This window comes from Urocampus carinirostris, chromosome 18, assembly GCF_059441175.1.
Source record: "Urocampus carinirostris isolate Australia breed hairy pipefish chromosome 18, RoL_Ucar_1.0, whole genome shotgun sequence".
Lineage (NCBI taxonomy): Eukaryota > Metazoa > Chordata > Actinopteri > Syngnathiformes > Syngnathidae > Urocampus > Urocampus carinirostris.
The window spans coordinates 10,727,820-10,743,224 of record NC_142366.1 but is presented as its reverse complement, the minus strand read 5'-3'; the positions used below and the strand labels follow the sequence as shown (position 1 = coordinate 10,743,224).

General features: G+C 40.7%; 1 protein-coding gene and 1 pseudogene across 1 annotated transcript; one reads left to right on the top strand and one right to left on the bottom strand.

Moving 5' to 3' along the window:
- Positions 1–1,764: 1,764 nt before the first annotated feature.
- Positions 1,765–9,568, bottom strand: slc35g2b (solute carrier family 35 member G2b). The gene is made up of 2 exons (XM_088322735.1): positions 9,458–9,568; positions 1,765–3,250 (listed from the first exon to the last, which is right to left on the bottom strand). The coding sequence occupies exon 2, from the start codon at positions 3,216–3,218 to the stop codon at positions 1,971–1,973; it is 1,248 nt and encodes a 415-aa protein (XP_088178861.1). The 5' UTR covers positions 3,219–3,250; positions 9,458–9,568; the 3' UTR covers positions 1,765–1,970.
- Positions 9,569–14,771: 5,203 nt separating this feature from the next.
- LOC148348345 (U2 spliceosomal RNA) lies at positions 14,772–14,977 on the top strand (annotated as a pseudogene).
- Positions 14,978–15,405: the final 428 nt, after the last annotated feature.

Sequence of the window (15,405 nt, the reverse complement as noted above, 5' to 3'; positions counted from 1 at the left end):
TAATCAGGACTGTAAAAAAATTAAAACAGATTTATTTTTCTTTTCCAAACAGACCGTAAATGCTGCTTTTTTGTATGTGTGGTGTGAAAATGCTCAACATTCAACATCTGTTTATGCAGCAGCAGTCAAAATAAAAACAAATATTGTGACGGTTGACAACCAGATGCAACGCTGTGATGTTTACATAATACACATTATTCAGTGCTTTTGTAATAATTTGTCAACATGATCTGTACCTCCGCTCAAACTGGATGTTTAATTAAAAGCAAATGTTTGGCGTTCTCTAGCGGATGTATTGGGAAGTACAACACAAGTGAACCTCCGCTTTACGATGGTGGTGACGTCATCTCGATTAGTAATACGCGCTGTAAGCTTTTTCTTTGGCCTTTTTTAGCACAATAAATTTGTTTATCCTCACGTGTAAACGTAAGCCAAGAACCTGCGTATTCGAGTTGATGACGTCACAGTCCCTCTGGGAAACAGCACACAGACGATTTGACTCAGCAGGCTACATGAGTCACCAGCCTGGATAATTACAGATGGCCACATGTTATTATCATCAGAGGCCTGGCCAATTTAATAATGGCCTGGGGACACACAATTTCAACAGTTCGAAAAAGATCACATCATTGTTTTTATTTCACATACGAATATTAAGACATCAGTTACACGACTGGCACTCTTCCGACGACTGACACGACGATAGAAAAAAATCATCCCATGACGGCACGGACATTCTTTGAATTGCACAACCGACCAAACACTGGAAAATAAGGGGTTCTCAAACTTCAAGGGTCTGGGGAACCCATAAGGTCCTTGGAGAAACCTTTTAAGAAACAAAAGCCAAATTAAGTAGTTTTGTTCACATTACTAGATATTCGCATTGTATTCTGTGATCATTTTTTATTATTACTACATTGAATCCAATTATTTATCCATCGTTGCAAGCTAACAGGCACCAATTAAACGCCAACGTAAACAAGAGGTCGCACTTTTAAAAAACAAACAGACTTTTTTAGGTTCGGTAATATAAATACTTGGTCGCTTTATTTAGCATGTTGCATTATGTTAGCATAATCATATGATATAAAGCAGATACAAAAAACAAATCAGTAAATCATATTTTTCCTCATTCTGCCAATTGTTTTACCCTGATGCAGACCGTGTTTGAAAAAATGTGCCCACCCCTGCTCTAATTTCTAGCTTTTAAATGGCTGGTACCATACATGACAACCTATCGCGCACCCACCGCGCGAAAGGTCCCTAGTTTGAGACCGGGTGGAAACATATAATATGGGCTGGAGATATATGAGTACCACCAGGCTGTACTTGCCCAAGACTTACCACAGGAAATGGTGCCCCTATGATCCAAGTGGTTAAGAGATCTAACCACCCAATCAGGCGTTTTTAAGGGGGGAAAAGCAATAGTCAGACACATAAAAGAGTAGTTTTGGTGAATATGCTATAGAAGGTGCCCAAAACTGGTATTGGCTACTATTGTGAGGACTTATACATAGGGCGCTAGGCGCTAATACAAACACCTGGTATTGGTACTCATCTTACACTAATTTTGAGTGTTTTTTTTTAAATTGTGTATTTTTCTTAAAATATCTGTATGAAATTTGAAAATGTGTTAATCTCAGTCACCATCTCTTGACTCTTGAAGAAAAAAAAAACTGTGGGGATGAGCATGACATCCCCCTTCAGCACTCCTGCCAGACCGTTTTCCCCGGACCTAATGTATTCCACCCCAGCTCTGATAAAAGCAGAAAGGCGCAATGAAAAATAAAGTAGAAAGGCTCTTTGATTTTGGGCATTGATAGCACATACCGAATAGAACAAATATTTGATTTTCAACTTCTAGGGACTGGTCAAATGATGAACACCTACCATATGTCTCAGGGGTTCTAGAGCCCCCAGTTTGAGAACCCCCGCTGTAAACAAGAAAGACTAAGAAGTCTCCAAATTGCTCATTTGATGGGCGAGTCGAGGATTTCCTGGTAATCCTGCCGGACCGCTCTGCTCACCCGATACATCTTGAGACCGGTGAGGGCAAAGACACTGACCATGATGACCAACCCCCCCATCACGTCATAGGCTGAAGGAATCATTTTCAGCACAATGAGCTGCAGGAACATGGCCACCACGATCTCCAGGTGCTGAACGGTGCTAACTAAGGCTGGGTGGAACTTGTTGAGGGCATAGTAGACCCCCAGGAATGCCACAGTAGAGCAAATGCAGATCCCCATAAGGTACCCCCATGTCTCACCGTCCAGGGGGATGATGGGCTCCTGCATGATGAACATAGTGGACGCCCCCCACACCGTGCCCGTCCAGCCGAAGGTGAAAAGCGCTGTCCACATGCTCACCCGTTCCTTGATGGCCCGGTAGACAATCATGGAGAGGGCAGCTGTCAAACCGGCCATCACCGTCATGGTGTATCCGAATGCCTCCTTCCAGAAGCCCAGCCGGGATTTCTCCTCATCTGCCACGTTGGGCACCATCACCAGGCACAGGCCGAAGACACTGCCCACTACTGTCACCACATCTGCGTACGCCAGACGCTCGTCGAGCAACAAGAAGGCCAGCACAGCGCTGAAGACGGTAGTGGAAGCGCGCCACATAATCGTACCATTACTGGGTGGCACGATGGCAAAGGAGGTGTAGGCGCAGGTGATTGAGATGACATTGCAGGCGCCGTAGAAGAAGAGACGCAGGCGGTAGCCTTTGGGTCCAAAGGGCGCCTCGCGCCGGTAGAAGACCACCAAGACAGAGAGCACTTGTATCACCGAGCGGATGAAGAGCAACTCCAGCGAAGGTACCTTGGAACGGTCGGCCGCCAGACGGGTAATGAGGGCCACGCAGCCGTGGGCCACTGCCGCCCCAAAAAGCGCTGTCCAGGTCATCCTGGAGGCCAGAACGTTAGCCTCGCCGAAGCTGGCCAGCTGCCCACCCACGCCCTTGTCCCGGGGGACAGCGCTAGCAGGTTTGGCTGGGGTCTCCAAGGTGCCGAATAAAGTCCTTCCCCCTTTGCTCTCCGTCACCAGTCTTTTCCCTGTTTCGGCTTCGGCAAAGGCGCCGAAGTCCTCGAAGGAAGGAGCATCGTCGTAGCCTTCGTCGCCAGGCTGGGGAAAGTGGGTGGCGTACTTCACCGTCACCGCATTGGGGTGGATCTTCACCCGTTTTTTGGAGCTGTGGGGTAGCGACGGGGACGCCATGTTTTTTTGTCTTCGAGGACACAAAATTAAGCCTGGAGAGATGCAGTATAAAATTATTAACGTGTTCAGTGCCATTGACAGCCATGGACATCAATTCTTACAGACAGTCCATCTTATTAAAACGTTCTTAGCTCTTTTTAATACCCTCTTTTATAGCTGATTTTATCGAGTCCATGAAGACTGCTTTCCTTGCTTTGGACATGTTTTTTATTTGTGAATGTAGGTTCGTAAAAAACAACGGTTTTGCTTTTATTCAACTGGTTTTTAAAGCGGGTGACGTCCTTGTCCGTAGATTAACTTAAAGGGCTGAGAGGGTTTGCTTGGGACGAGAAGAAGGAACCAGTGATAAGGAGAGTCGGAAATGCAGGGTGGTATGGTAGACAGGTAGCTGGTCAGTTGGGTGACCTGGCATTTCTCATGTTATTTTGGACATATTTGTAACTTCAAAACCGTTTACTTAGGTCAGGTTTTGAACAAACTACAGTAAACATACTCTGATGCTCTCCAACGTGGCCAAGTAGAGTCGCAGTCTCTTCACTCGTTTACTAAATTATGCAAAACGCAAACATATACAGTACAAATACACCTATTTTACATTAGTTATTTTTGATAGTTTTAAGATATTTTATCTCTTCTTGAACTATATGAGAAGAAAACACTAAAAATCTTTTCAAAACATATTTTTATATAGCAGATAATTTTGCTCATTTTAAGAACTATTTTTAACCAAGTTTAAAAAAAATACTTCTTAGGATAAATATCTTTATTTTCTAAATAATACAATCCTAATTATTTAAAGTTAAATGTATTTTTAATTAACAAAAAAAGGTTTAATAGGATGAAACAAAAAAACTTCTTGCCCAAATTAAGACAAAAATTTACAACTGACCCGGAATCTGGGGAATTTCTTTTTCTATTTTTTTCAAACATAATGATCTATTATTTTGGGTAGTTTAATATGATATGAGGCAACAGCAGAAAGCGTTGGAACGTTGCATGCCATTTATATTTTCCTGCATGTAATGATATGCTTCTCAACCCCTTGACTTCTGTGGTTGATCAACATTGGACTTTGTTATGGTTTTCCGGACTGTCTACTTTTGTGTCTCGTTTTCTCTCCTCCCATGTGCATAGCACTTTTTTGTTGATTGATTTTATCCCCAAATAAAATCTTGTCATTTAACTTGTGTGTACAGCTCGGGTACAAAACACAACAAAATGTTTATTTTTGGGATTTATTTTCCAAGTCAAGTTACATCATTGACAATAAAGACAATTCAATTCAATTATATACTGTATACCGTGAAGAAAATAAGTATTTCAACACCCTGTTATTTTGTTATTTCAAATCTTGGAGGGGTCTGAAATTTTCTTTGTAGGTGCATGTCCACTGTGAGAGAGATATATTTTAAAAGAAAATCCAGAAATTACAATGCATGATTTAAAGATTTACATGTGTGATATAGCTGCAAATAGGTATTTGAACACCTGAGAAAATATTTGTTAATATTTGGTACAGTAACCTTTGTTTGCTCTTACAGAGGTCAAACGTTTCCTGTAGTCTTTCACCAGGTTTGCACACACTGCAGGAGGAATCTTGGCCCACTACTTCACACAGATCTTCTGTAGATCAGTCAGGTTTCTGGGCTGTCGCTGTGAAACACGGAGTTTGAGCTCTCTCCAAAGATTTGATTGGGTTCAGGTCTGGAGACTGGCTGGGCGATGCTAGAACCTTGATATGCTTCTTACACAGCCACTTCTTTGTTTTACTGGCTGTGTGCTTCGGGTCGTTGTCGTGTTAGAAAACCCAGCCACAACCCATCTTCAATGCTCTAAGGGAAGAAGGTTGTTGTCGAAAATCTCACAATACACGGCCCCAGTCATCCTCTCTTTAATGCAGTGCACTCTTCCTGTCCCTTCCATCCATCCATCCATCCATTATCTGCACCGCTTATCCTCAGTAGGGTCGCGGGGGTGCTAGAGCCCATCCCAGCTATCTTCTGGCAGTGGGCAGGGGACACCCTGAACTGGTTGCCAGCGAGTCGCAGGGCACACAGAGACAGACAACTCACTCGCTCATTTACACCTAGGGACAATTCGGACCGGCCAATTAACCTGACATGCATGTTTTTGGAATGTGGGAGGAAACCGGAGTGCTCGGAGGAAACCCACGCAAGCACGGGGAGAACATGCAAACTCCACACAGGAGGTTTGATCTCATGACCTCAGAACTGTTTTGCACACGCGCTAACCGCTGCGCCGCCGTGCTGCCCTTGTCCTGTCCCATGTGCAGAAAAACACCCCCAAAGCATGATGCTACCACCCCCATTCTTCACTGTAGGGATGGTGTCTTTCGGATTGTACTCTTCATTCTTCTTCCTCCAAGCACACTTAATGATCAAAAAGTTCTAATTTGGTCTCATCTGACCACAAAAAATTCTCCCATGACTCCTCTGTTTTATCCAAATTGTCGAATGCAAACTTAAGACAGGCCTTGACATGTGCTGGTTCAAACAGGGGAACCTTTCGCCCCATGCATGATTTCAAATCATGACGTCTCAGTGTATTACCTACAGTAACCTTGTAAACGGTGGTTCCAGCTCTTTTCAGGTCATTGACCAACTCCTGTCGTGCAGTTCTGGACGGATACCTTACATTTCTTCGAATCATTGAGACCCCACAAGGTGATATCTTCCATGGGGCTCCACTCCGATTGAGATTGACCGTCATGTTTAGCTTCTTCCATTTTCTAATGATTACTCCAACAGTTGACTTTTTTTCGCCAAGTTGCTTGGCAATTGCCCTGTAGCCCTTTACAGCCTTTTGGAGGTGTAGTATCTTGTCTCTGCTGTCTTTGGACAGCTCTTTGGTCTTCACTGTGTTACAAGTTAAAGTCTTACTGATTGCATGGGGTGGACAAGTGTCTTTATGCAGCTAACAACCTCAAACAGGTGCATCGGATTTAGGAAGATTCATGGAGTGCAGGTGGACTTCTGATGGGCGGACTAACAGGTCTTTCAGGGTCAGAATTCTAGACAATACACAGGTGTTCAAAAACGTATTTGCAGCTGTATCACACAAATACATTAAATTTTTTTTTTTATAGTAATTTCTGATTTTTTTTTTTAGTTTATCTCTCTCACAGTGGACAAGCACCTACAATGAAAATGTCAGCCCCCTCCCTGATTTATAAGTGGAAGAAATAGCAAAATAGCAGGGTGTTGAAATACTTATTTTTTTTCACTGTATTTGCATATCCCTAAATCACAAGAGTCTACAATGGCTGTACAAAAATACTATTATTCTAGTGCCTAAAATGAGCAAACTGATCTCACAAAAGCGAAAGCATAATGAAAATACCATGAGGTGTAAGGTCCAATCTTGACCCAAAATTGATTGTTGATACTCACATTTTGGGAAGTCATTGAAACTACCAGGTACTGATACCACTATTATATACATTTCCCTGCAAAAAAAACTTACGTTTTTAAATGATGACTGTCCAACATACCCCCATGTGCCCCCACATAACTCCCCCATCCCCAACACTTGGTAGTGTATTGAATTACTGCCAATTTATTATTCCTCTAATTTAAAATTGTTGAATGGGTGCTGGAAGGTAGACAATACAGTGTGGCTTCCGGTACGAGTACCTATACATTAAAAACAGGCTGGTCTCTGCACAGGTATCGATACCTGGTATTGATACTTACAAAACCCTAGTTTAGGGTTTTATTTAAAAAAAAAAGAATCTGAGGGAATTTTGACCCTAAGTGCGTTCTTTTTAAGGCAAGAGTGTAAAGACATTACTCTATTTAAAGCATCAGGTTTAATTGTGTTTATCACCTTCTCTGCCATTAAGATTTTGCTTGATTAGAACAAGCGAGCAAGAGCTGTACATCATTTGCATATTTCTTCTTTTATGGCTCACCCACGCACAGAAAAATAGCACAGCCACTGACATACTTAAAAAATTTATGCAAAACAGAATGTGTCAAACTGAACGTGATCCGCCCCGCTGTCATCTTTCTGTGGCCCACCCATGCAAATCAAGGGAGAGCTCAAATTCTGTCATGCTTGATTTTATTTCCGGCTAGCTTTCTTTTGACTACTTATCATCAAATTTGAGCACACTTTTCTAAGCTCCGCCCACGTTATACAAGAAAAGAGAACACTACCAATTTAAAGTGAAATTGTCCAGGATTTTGTTGCAAAAAAGACCCCAAATTGGGTCAATCAGGACGTTCATTTAACATCAACTGATATTTGTCCGACTTTCATTTTGTTGCTGTGAATCTGGTGCTCCAAGGGACAGTGTGTATTATTTGACCACTAGATGTCGTTGTATTGTTTAGTGCAAGTAGAAATGTGCGCTTAAAAGCACAAAGAAGAATAACAACTATGAAAAATGACTAAATCACACATTTTTTCTTTTGTTTATTGCCCAGCCTTTCGCAAGGTTTTTGTTTTTGGGTACCTTAAATGGCCATGTTGCTGACAGACCTCGAGGTAAGGCTCATATCATGTTAAATGAATGCAAATGCAAACGTTTGCATAGGAGTTTATGTATTTTTGTTTATTTTTCATATCAATATTATTTTTTAAAATATGATTTGTTTGTTTTTAGCAATAGGAGGTGCTAAATCATGCACACTGTCCCTTTAAATTCCACAAAGCTTAATTTCATTCCAGGCTATCTTCCTTTTCATTAATAGTCATCAAATGTTGAGCAAACTTTGCTAGGCCCATTCCACATTTACTAAAAAAGAACAGATAAAAAAGAACTAACACACAGTGAAAAAGAAAAGTTGCCAGGAAAAAAAAAAAAGATTATAGTCCAAATTGGGATGACAAATTACCAATGACACAATATTAGCACATTTCTTTTTAATGCAATGACCCATTATTTTGGGTTGTTTGGTATATTATACGCCCTTACTGTTCTGTGGCCAATCAAATGAACCTAAAAGGGACAATGTGTTTATTTAGCACCTTCCAGTGGTGAAACAAAACGTAACTTAATGAGAAATAAAATGAAAATGAAATGAAATGAAATGATCTGCATTTTATATAGCGCTTTTCAAGTGAATGACTTTCCAAAGCTCTTTACAATGTGCTCCACATTTCCCAATAGCGGCCTTGCAGCCATGTAAGGCGCTAACCTGCTTATTGGGGGTAGTAGGGGTTCAGTGTCTTACCCAAGGATACTTCGACATGTAACACGGAGGAGCCGGGATTCGAACTGGGATCCCTTGATCCCAAGACGAGCGCTCTACCTCCTGAGCTAAAGTGCACAGTCCAAAATGAAATAATAAACAAAAATACCCAAATTGTTATATTAACATGTATTTACAAATACTCATAGGTCAAGACATTAGTATTTATTTGACATAGCAGGAGCCTCACGTCAGGGGAACTGACCTAAATATCTGACATCTTGTGCTGCAAGTACCCCTAAAAACCATGTGAGAGGCTGAGCCAAAAAAAGAGGAGAAACATTGTGTGGTTTGGTCACTTTGAGTCTATAGTTTGTATTATTCATTGTACTTTTTAATCACTAATTTATGAAAATTTAGTGTTCAAATAATACACGCTGTTCCTTTGAATTCCGCCAAGCTTAATCCCCCCTTTAGCTATCTTCCATTCTATTACTAATCATTAAATGTTGAGCAAACGTTGCTAGGTCACTACCGTGTTAAAAAAAATAAAAAAATATCTCAATAATTGATAATTTTATACAAGTGTTTTTATTTACATTTTTTACAACCAGTTATATTATTGTGTGTTGTATACAGTATGCATGCAGCCTCACGTAAGCGTGTAGTGTGAGGCTGATTCGGTGTGATGGGGGTTGACATTATATAACAAAAGAAGAGCGCACATATACTATTCTGGACCACTTACTGCATGGCAAGACTTGATAGATTGTGCAAAAAAAGGAAGGAAAAGCTAATGAGTCGACATCCACCTTTTTTTCTCAATTACACATCACTAATCTTTATCCGTCCTTTTTGGAACGTTATCATCACTAGGGGGCAGTCGCGACCTAATAACTCCCTCGTTTATAGTACAATTGCTTTTTTATGACAACGATTAGTGTGGTTGCAACAAAATGTGTTAATTAAAGCGTACAATAAAGAGATGTAAGCCTCTTTTATTTTCAATAACAGAGAAAGGAGTCAATTAATGACTCGTTTTACGCGCGTGATGACTGGTGAGGAAGGAAGAAAAAAGCTTACCTTATATTTTAGACGGCCCTCTGTGTCATAAAAGAGAATTTGGCGTAATTTCTCTCCTTGGCCATGTCTCCATCTCCGAGCCCTGTGGAGTGCAACGCGCATCTGAGGCGATTGGAGAGGAGGAGGGGGGTGGGGGGCGTGATGGGGAGGGGGGTTGCTCTCGACGCTCCTCTTCCTCCGAAACGAGGCGCTCTCCAAGGATGAAGAAGATGAGACGGATGAAAGTGAGGGTCTGCCTGCTGGAGGATGAAGATGAGGGATGGAGTGGGGCATGGGGGCGGCCCTGAATGGCGGGAAGTGCTCCTTCCTTTTCCTCACTATCCCCGATTTGATTTTTGGAGCTTGTTGATGACCTGGACTTGACGTTGTTATTAGATTACAGAGTATTTCTTTTAATGGTATGGGAGAGGCCTCCTATACACCGTATGTGTACTGCTCCAAGCTTTTGCTCGAAGCATGGTTCCGCTATCCATCCATCCATCCATCCATTATCTGCACCGCTTATCCTCAGTAGGGTTGCGGCGATGCTGGAGCCTATCCCAGGTATCTTTTGGCAGTGGGGAGGGGACACCCTGAAATGGTTGCCAGCCAGTTGCAGGGCTCCGGTCTACTAGTGATTACAAAAGCAATGCCCCATACAATCCATTTACAAACAAACAGACTGGTCAGATAATTTTCTATGACAATTTCTCAGAATCCAAACTTTTGATCTTCACATCTTTTTCGGCCAATTGCAGGCTTTGTTTTACGGTCCACAGCCCACATTAGCCTTTACGGGCCTGTATTGCTAAAAACAAGGACCCGCCTCCTTTGCCTTCATAAAACTTAAGCCAGTACCAACCGATTAAAATGATGATCGACACACTGGTTAGCCAATGGAATCCTGAATGAATTGAAGATTTGACTATAATATTCAAATTAGACCTTGAAATAAGTGTGGATTACGCCATTAGTGATTTATTTTGCGCGCAAGTATGCTCAATCATTGATTGACTTCTGGAAAGAGAAATCAACCATTTACAACTCTTTCAAACTGTCTAAAGAATTGGCCAGAGGTAAAAAAACTGGTCGTCTCCAAATGGCCACTTTTGTAAACGCCTCAACCTACCCTTACAAAAATGTGTAATGTGTTGAAAGGGTAATAGGTAAGGTTTCAAGCTATTGCCTCACCTGTTTTCCAGCTAAGATACCCATGCAGGTATTTAATTGCAAAAAAATAAATACAAATCAGGCGTGAATAGAGACCTTCTATTTCTGTGTGTTCTAACTCAGATTACTCAATCTTTGTAGCATTTGCAGTAATTTTTTTCAATTTAGGACAAAACTTCTGATTCTTACGTTTCAAAAGAGACCAAAACTATCCATATTATCCAAATGGTTCAAGAACAGCATTAAAATTTGGGATTTGAGGCAAATTTTTCCGGAACATTATCTGAACAATCTCTTTTTACCTGTATTTCATGTTGATGGTGTCTTTGTATTGTCATAGCAGACAGCAACAAACACGCGGAGGAAGAAAACACATTCTACTTTATATCCCTTCACATTTAGCATTGTCTCTCTTTGATGTTTTGTTTGGTAAGTGTTCATGCTCCATCATATCATGAGTCTTTATGCTTACGTCTCTGCTTCATTTTCATCTCATAAATGAAGCAGTATTTAGAAAATCGTAAAGTAGAAATGTGTTGTCGAGCCTGTGTTGGAGGGGTTTTGATGACCGATATCGACTTATTTTCTGTAAATAAGTCCTTTTCTAAAATCTTATTTTTGTGTCTACATAAATGGCCTTTGCTTTTCTGACTAAATGGAAGCCCTGGACGTCATCCTGAGCCTGACAACACGTATCACAATGATTGAGATAATCCTCTCTTAACTCCTTTTATTAGACACAATTAAAATTAGCAGTAATCTAATGGGATCAAATTTGGCTTCGGCGGTCAAGCCACCACAAGGGGCTGCTTTAATTATAACGACATAAAGGTAATGCATTTGACAATGTCGATGATTCATCCTCATGAAAACAGGGGGGAGATATTTATCAACAGTTATTGACAGGCTTGACGTGCAGCAGCTGCTCCCGCGATGAAAAGCCGATCGTAAATTTGTAAGCAGGGGCGGAGTTGAGAAGACGCAAATTAGATAAGGCGGCCCACGCCCCGAGACCATGCGACCGGGAGCTTTATTGTATTAAAATATCATTGCTGTTCTTGACTGTGCGGATCAAAATCACAAGGACTTCATATTTGATTTTCATGACTTAGTAGTAAAAGACGTATCAAAAAGCCATTATCAAAAATCCAAGCGCAGCTAATTAGTTTGACCTACGGCCAACTGATAAGCACCGTTTGTGATGCAATAAAAAGATAAAAGGACGATACCAGGACAATTTTGGCATTTGGAAACATCTGTCAGAAATTAACAGTTTATCTAGCGGCAGCTGACAAAATATAGAATAGAATAGAATATACCTTTATTGTCATTGTTACAAAATGGGTTAACATATTGTGACAACGAAATTGGGCATGACACTCCAGTTTTACACATTCACAGTGAGGTATGAGCCAAGAAGATAAAGGAACAGAGAAGATAAGGTTATAAAACAAGGGGGATAAGGCTATAACTATAATTTACATGGTATTTACACAAGAAATGTCGGCATGTGGGACATACAGTGTTGTCGTGATACCGTTGGTATCGTAAGGGTTGTGCAATATTGCATTTGGTGCAAAGTCATCATAGTGCAAAAAAAATAGTCAGCATATGCATTGGTGCAAACATAGACATCATAATGCAGAAAAAGGAAATGGTCGGAAATTGTGCAAGGTGAGCAGTAAACGTAGTGCAGTCGACATGTGCAAGAACATAGACATGAGTACCATTATATTCGTATGAGGTAGTGTTGGCACGAGTTTTCAGTTTTTTTTGCCAACAATAACTCTTAAAAGGACGTTTACGGCAAACGGCAGATATAGTAAATGGGTGGTCTGCAACCATTTGTGTACCAAGGACTGGTTTAATGTCTGACAATATTCTCGCGGCCGGGCCAATCAATAATATTGTTGATAATAACTACAACAATGATAATAATCATCATAATAATAATGATAATACACCTAAATCTACTGTGAAATCACAAGACCACTAGGGATCTGGATAACATAGGGAAAGACATTTGATTTTAGATGAGGACCTTAAAAATGTCCCTTACTACCTAATAGCTCTCTGACAAAAATCAAAACACTATGGTAGAAGTTCTAGACCTATCCTGGAAGAGGGATTACCTCATGTACAGTCCCTTCTCAAAGGTTTCTTCATATTCCTCAAGATGAGCTTTTTGAGTTTTTCCTTGCCCTCATGTTGGGAATTAGATCAGGGGATGGAGTAATAATAGTCTGTGGTTTGCAATAGCCTGTGGTCTGTGCAGCCCTTTGAGACTCCTTGTGATTAAGTGCAATACAAATAAATATGACTTGACTTGACCTACTCTGGGAGGCTGTGCTTAAGAGAGTACATACCTCCTCGATATGTGCACGGCATGGGCTTATCCAAACTACAATTGTTCACATGGCTCATTGGACTTAACAAAGAATGTCAAACATTTTGAGGATGTTAACTCAAACTGTGCATGGTGCAATCAATCCCCAGCCAAGCACACACACATGTTCTGGTCCTGTCTGTCTTTGTATAATTTCTGGATGGAGATTTTTCAAACGATTATAAATATATATGATGCACCTGTCAAACCAGACTGTATGATAACGTTATTTGGAACTTCTTTAATTACTTTAACACTACCCCACAACCTTACAAGACATCATTGCCTTTGTAACTTAATTAGTCCATCGTCTACCCTACAATGCTTACATTTTGAAGTAAATAGATACTCACTTGAGGACTCTGTGATTATATTCTACACAAGATGGTCTAGTTTCTTTAACTCTGTTAGAAAAATTATAGTCCCAGATATCCCAGTTTGATTACCCTGCCTGGTGTAATTACCTGATGACTGTTCCAACTCTCTCATTGGACTCTTAATTTCACTCCCCCATGCACAATATATTGTGCTGCACAAGATTCTTTATTTATCTAAATATAATCTTTTTCTTACAATAATGCCTTCAGGTGTCTCATGAGCAGGGAGACACCCACTGCTATGGGTTTATTTGATGAGGTACCAGTGTTTTTTGTCACAGATCAGGAACGTTGGTCACGGGTAGCAGATAGCTGGAACGCGGAAGTGGCACTTCCATGTTGAGCGAAGATAGTCGTTGACAGCGAGAAAAACAGGTTGATGGCCGGGGCGGAGGAGCAAAAGCATAAACGGGTCCAGAAAATAGGTCGGCAACGGGAATCAGACAGAAAACAGGGCAGGATAGAGTCGGAGAGTCACAAAAGCTTGCCTAGCTGGGAGCTTAGGTTTGCAGACGATCTGACGATTTCTTTCAGGAGGACGGGAGTTTAAAAAGAGTCCAACGGCCAATCAGGGTCCGTGGCTGTTGGCACCAACGGGGCAGCCACAGGTGCCCCGCATCAGTAATCATGACAATTTTTCAGATTGTCTTCCTAGTTCCTTTTTTATTTTATTTGTTGTTGTTGCTGTCTTTGTATTGGATTTGTTTATTTGTCTGTTTGTTTCTTCTATATTATATTCTCTTCTTGGATGCTGTATTATTATTGTAGCTGAAATAATTATCTGTTTGTATCCCTGGTGATCAAAATTCCAATTTGAAAAAATAAAATAAAATAAAAAAAATGTTCCTTATTTTTATCAATTAAAAAATTATATACCATACGTATTTTGGATAAATATACTAAAGTGGGTATCAAATGCTAAACGAGTATCAAGCATTTTACAAAGGTTTTTTTTTTTCAAAAGATTTACTTTGGGTATCACGTGCTATACAAGTTACTAGTGACACTATAATAAGTTTGAAATATCATCCCCTTGTTTTGTAATTTTCCTCTATTAGGTTCTGTTTTCTTGTTTTGAATTTGAATATGTCTTACCTGCAAGGAAAAAAAGTGGGTACTTAAAAGCCTCTCTACCCTATTTGGGCAAATGCTTATGTACAAAATTTTGCATTGTTCATCTATGTTTGTTTGGTTTTGCACAAATATTTGGTTGTCCCCTTTTGTTCATGAGTAGTTGATGCATTTCTTTGCTCTGTGCCCAATTAAACTTCATTCATTTATGTATTCTTTTTTACTGATGGTACCACATTGTACAACGTTGCTTTGGCTGAACTTTTCCCCATACTGCTCCATTGTAATGTTGTACAACGTGGCACCGTGACTAACATAGTGTGATTATGAGATAAAACCAAATGCTTTTTTTCTATGTCAACTACTATCTTAGTCGTCTGCTCCTAGGATTCAGCGCTGATTTTTGGACTGTGTGCTTCAATGAAGGACATTTAGTTCCAATCGATTTTTGCAATCGGGAGACAGAATAAGAGCTTGCTCTGTCCACTCCACGCATCGGCCCGGTATTGCAGTACCTCCGGGAACGGTGCATTCGCACTGATTGCTGCTTGGTTCTGTGGCTAGGAACTTGACTCAGCCACTTGGCTGAGAGCAAGTGTCTCTGTCCCTTGGCTTTGTAGCGTATTATGATTTGACTGATAACGGATAATGGATAATTGATAAAGAATATAGAACAATAAACCTTACAAAATCCATCCCCCCCGCTCTCACCACTGTGTTCTGGGTTTGTTTCCCGTCGCATTTAATGCTGAGCAAACTTGTTCAGCTGTATTTTTGTACTACTGTAAAACCGCCTGTATATCGCGCAGCCAATCTTTGAATTTTTTTGAGGGTAAAAATCATGCATGTATACATGAATTAGTATGGAATAGAAAAAATATGTCAACTTTTTTTTTCTTTCTGTGCCAACGACCCAGGGCCCGGTACGGGTCCATGGCCTGGTGGTTGCCGACCACTATACTAGA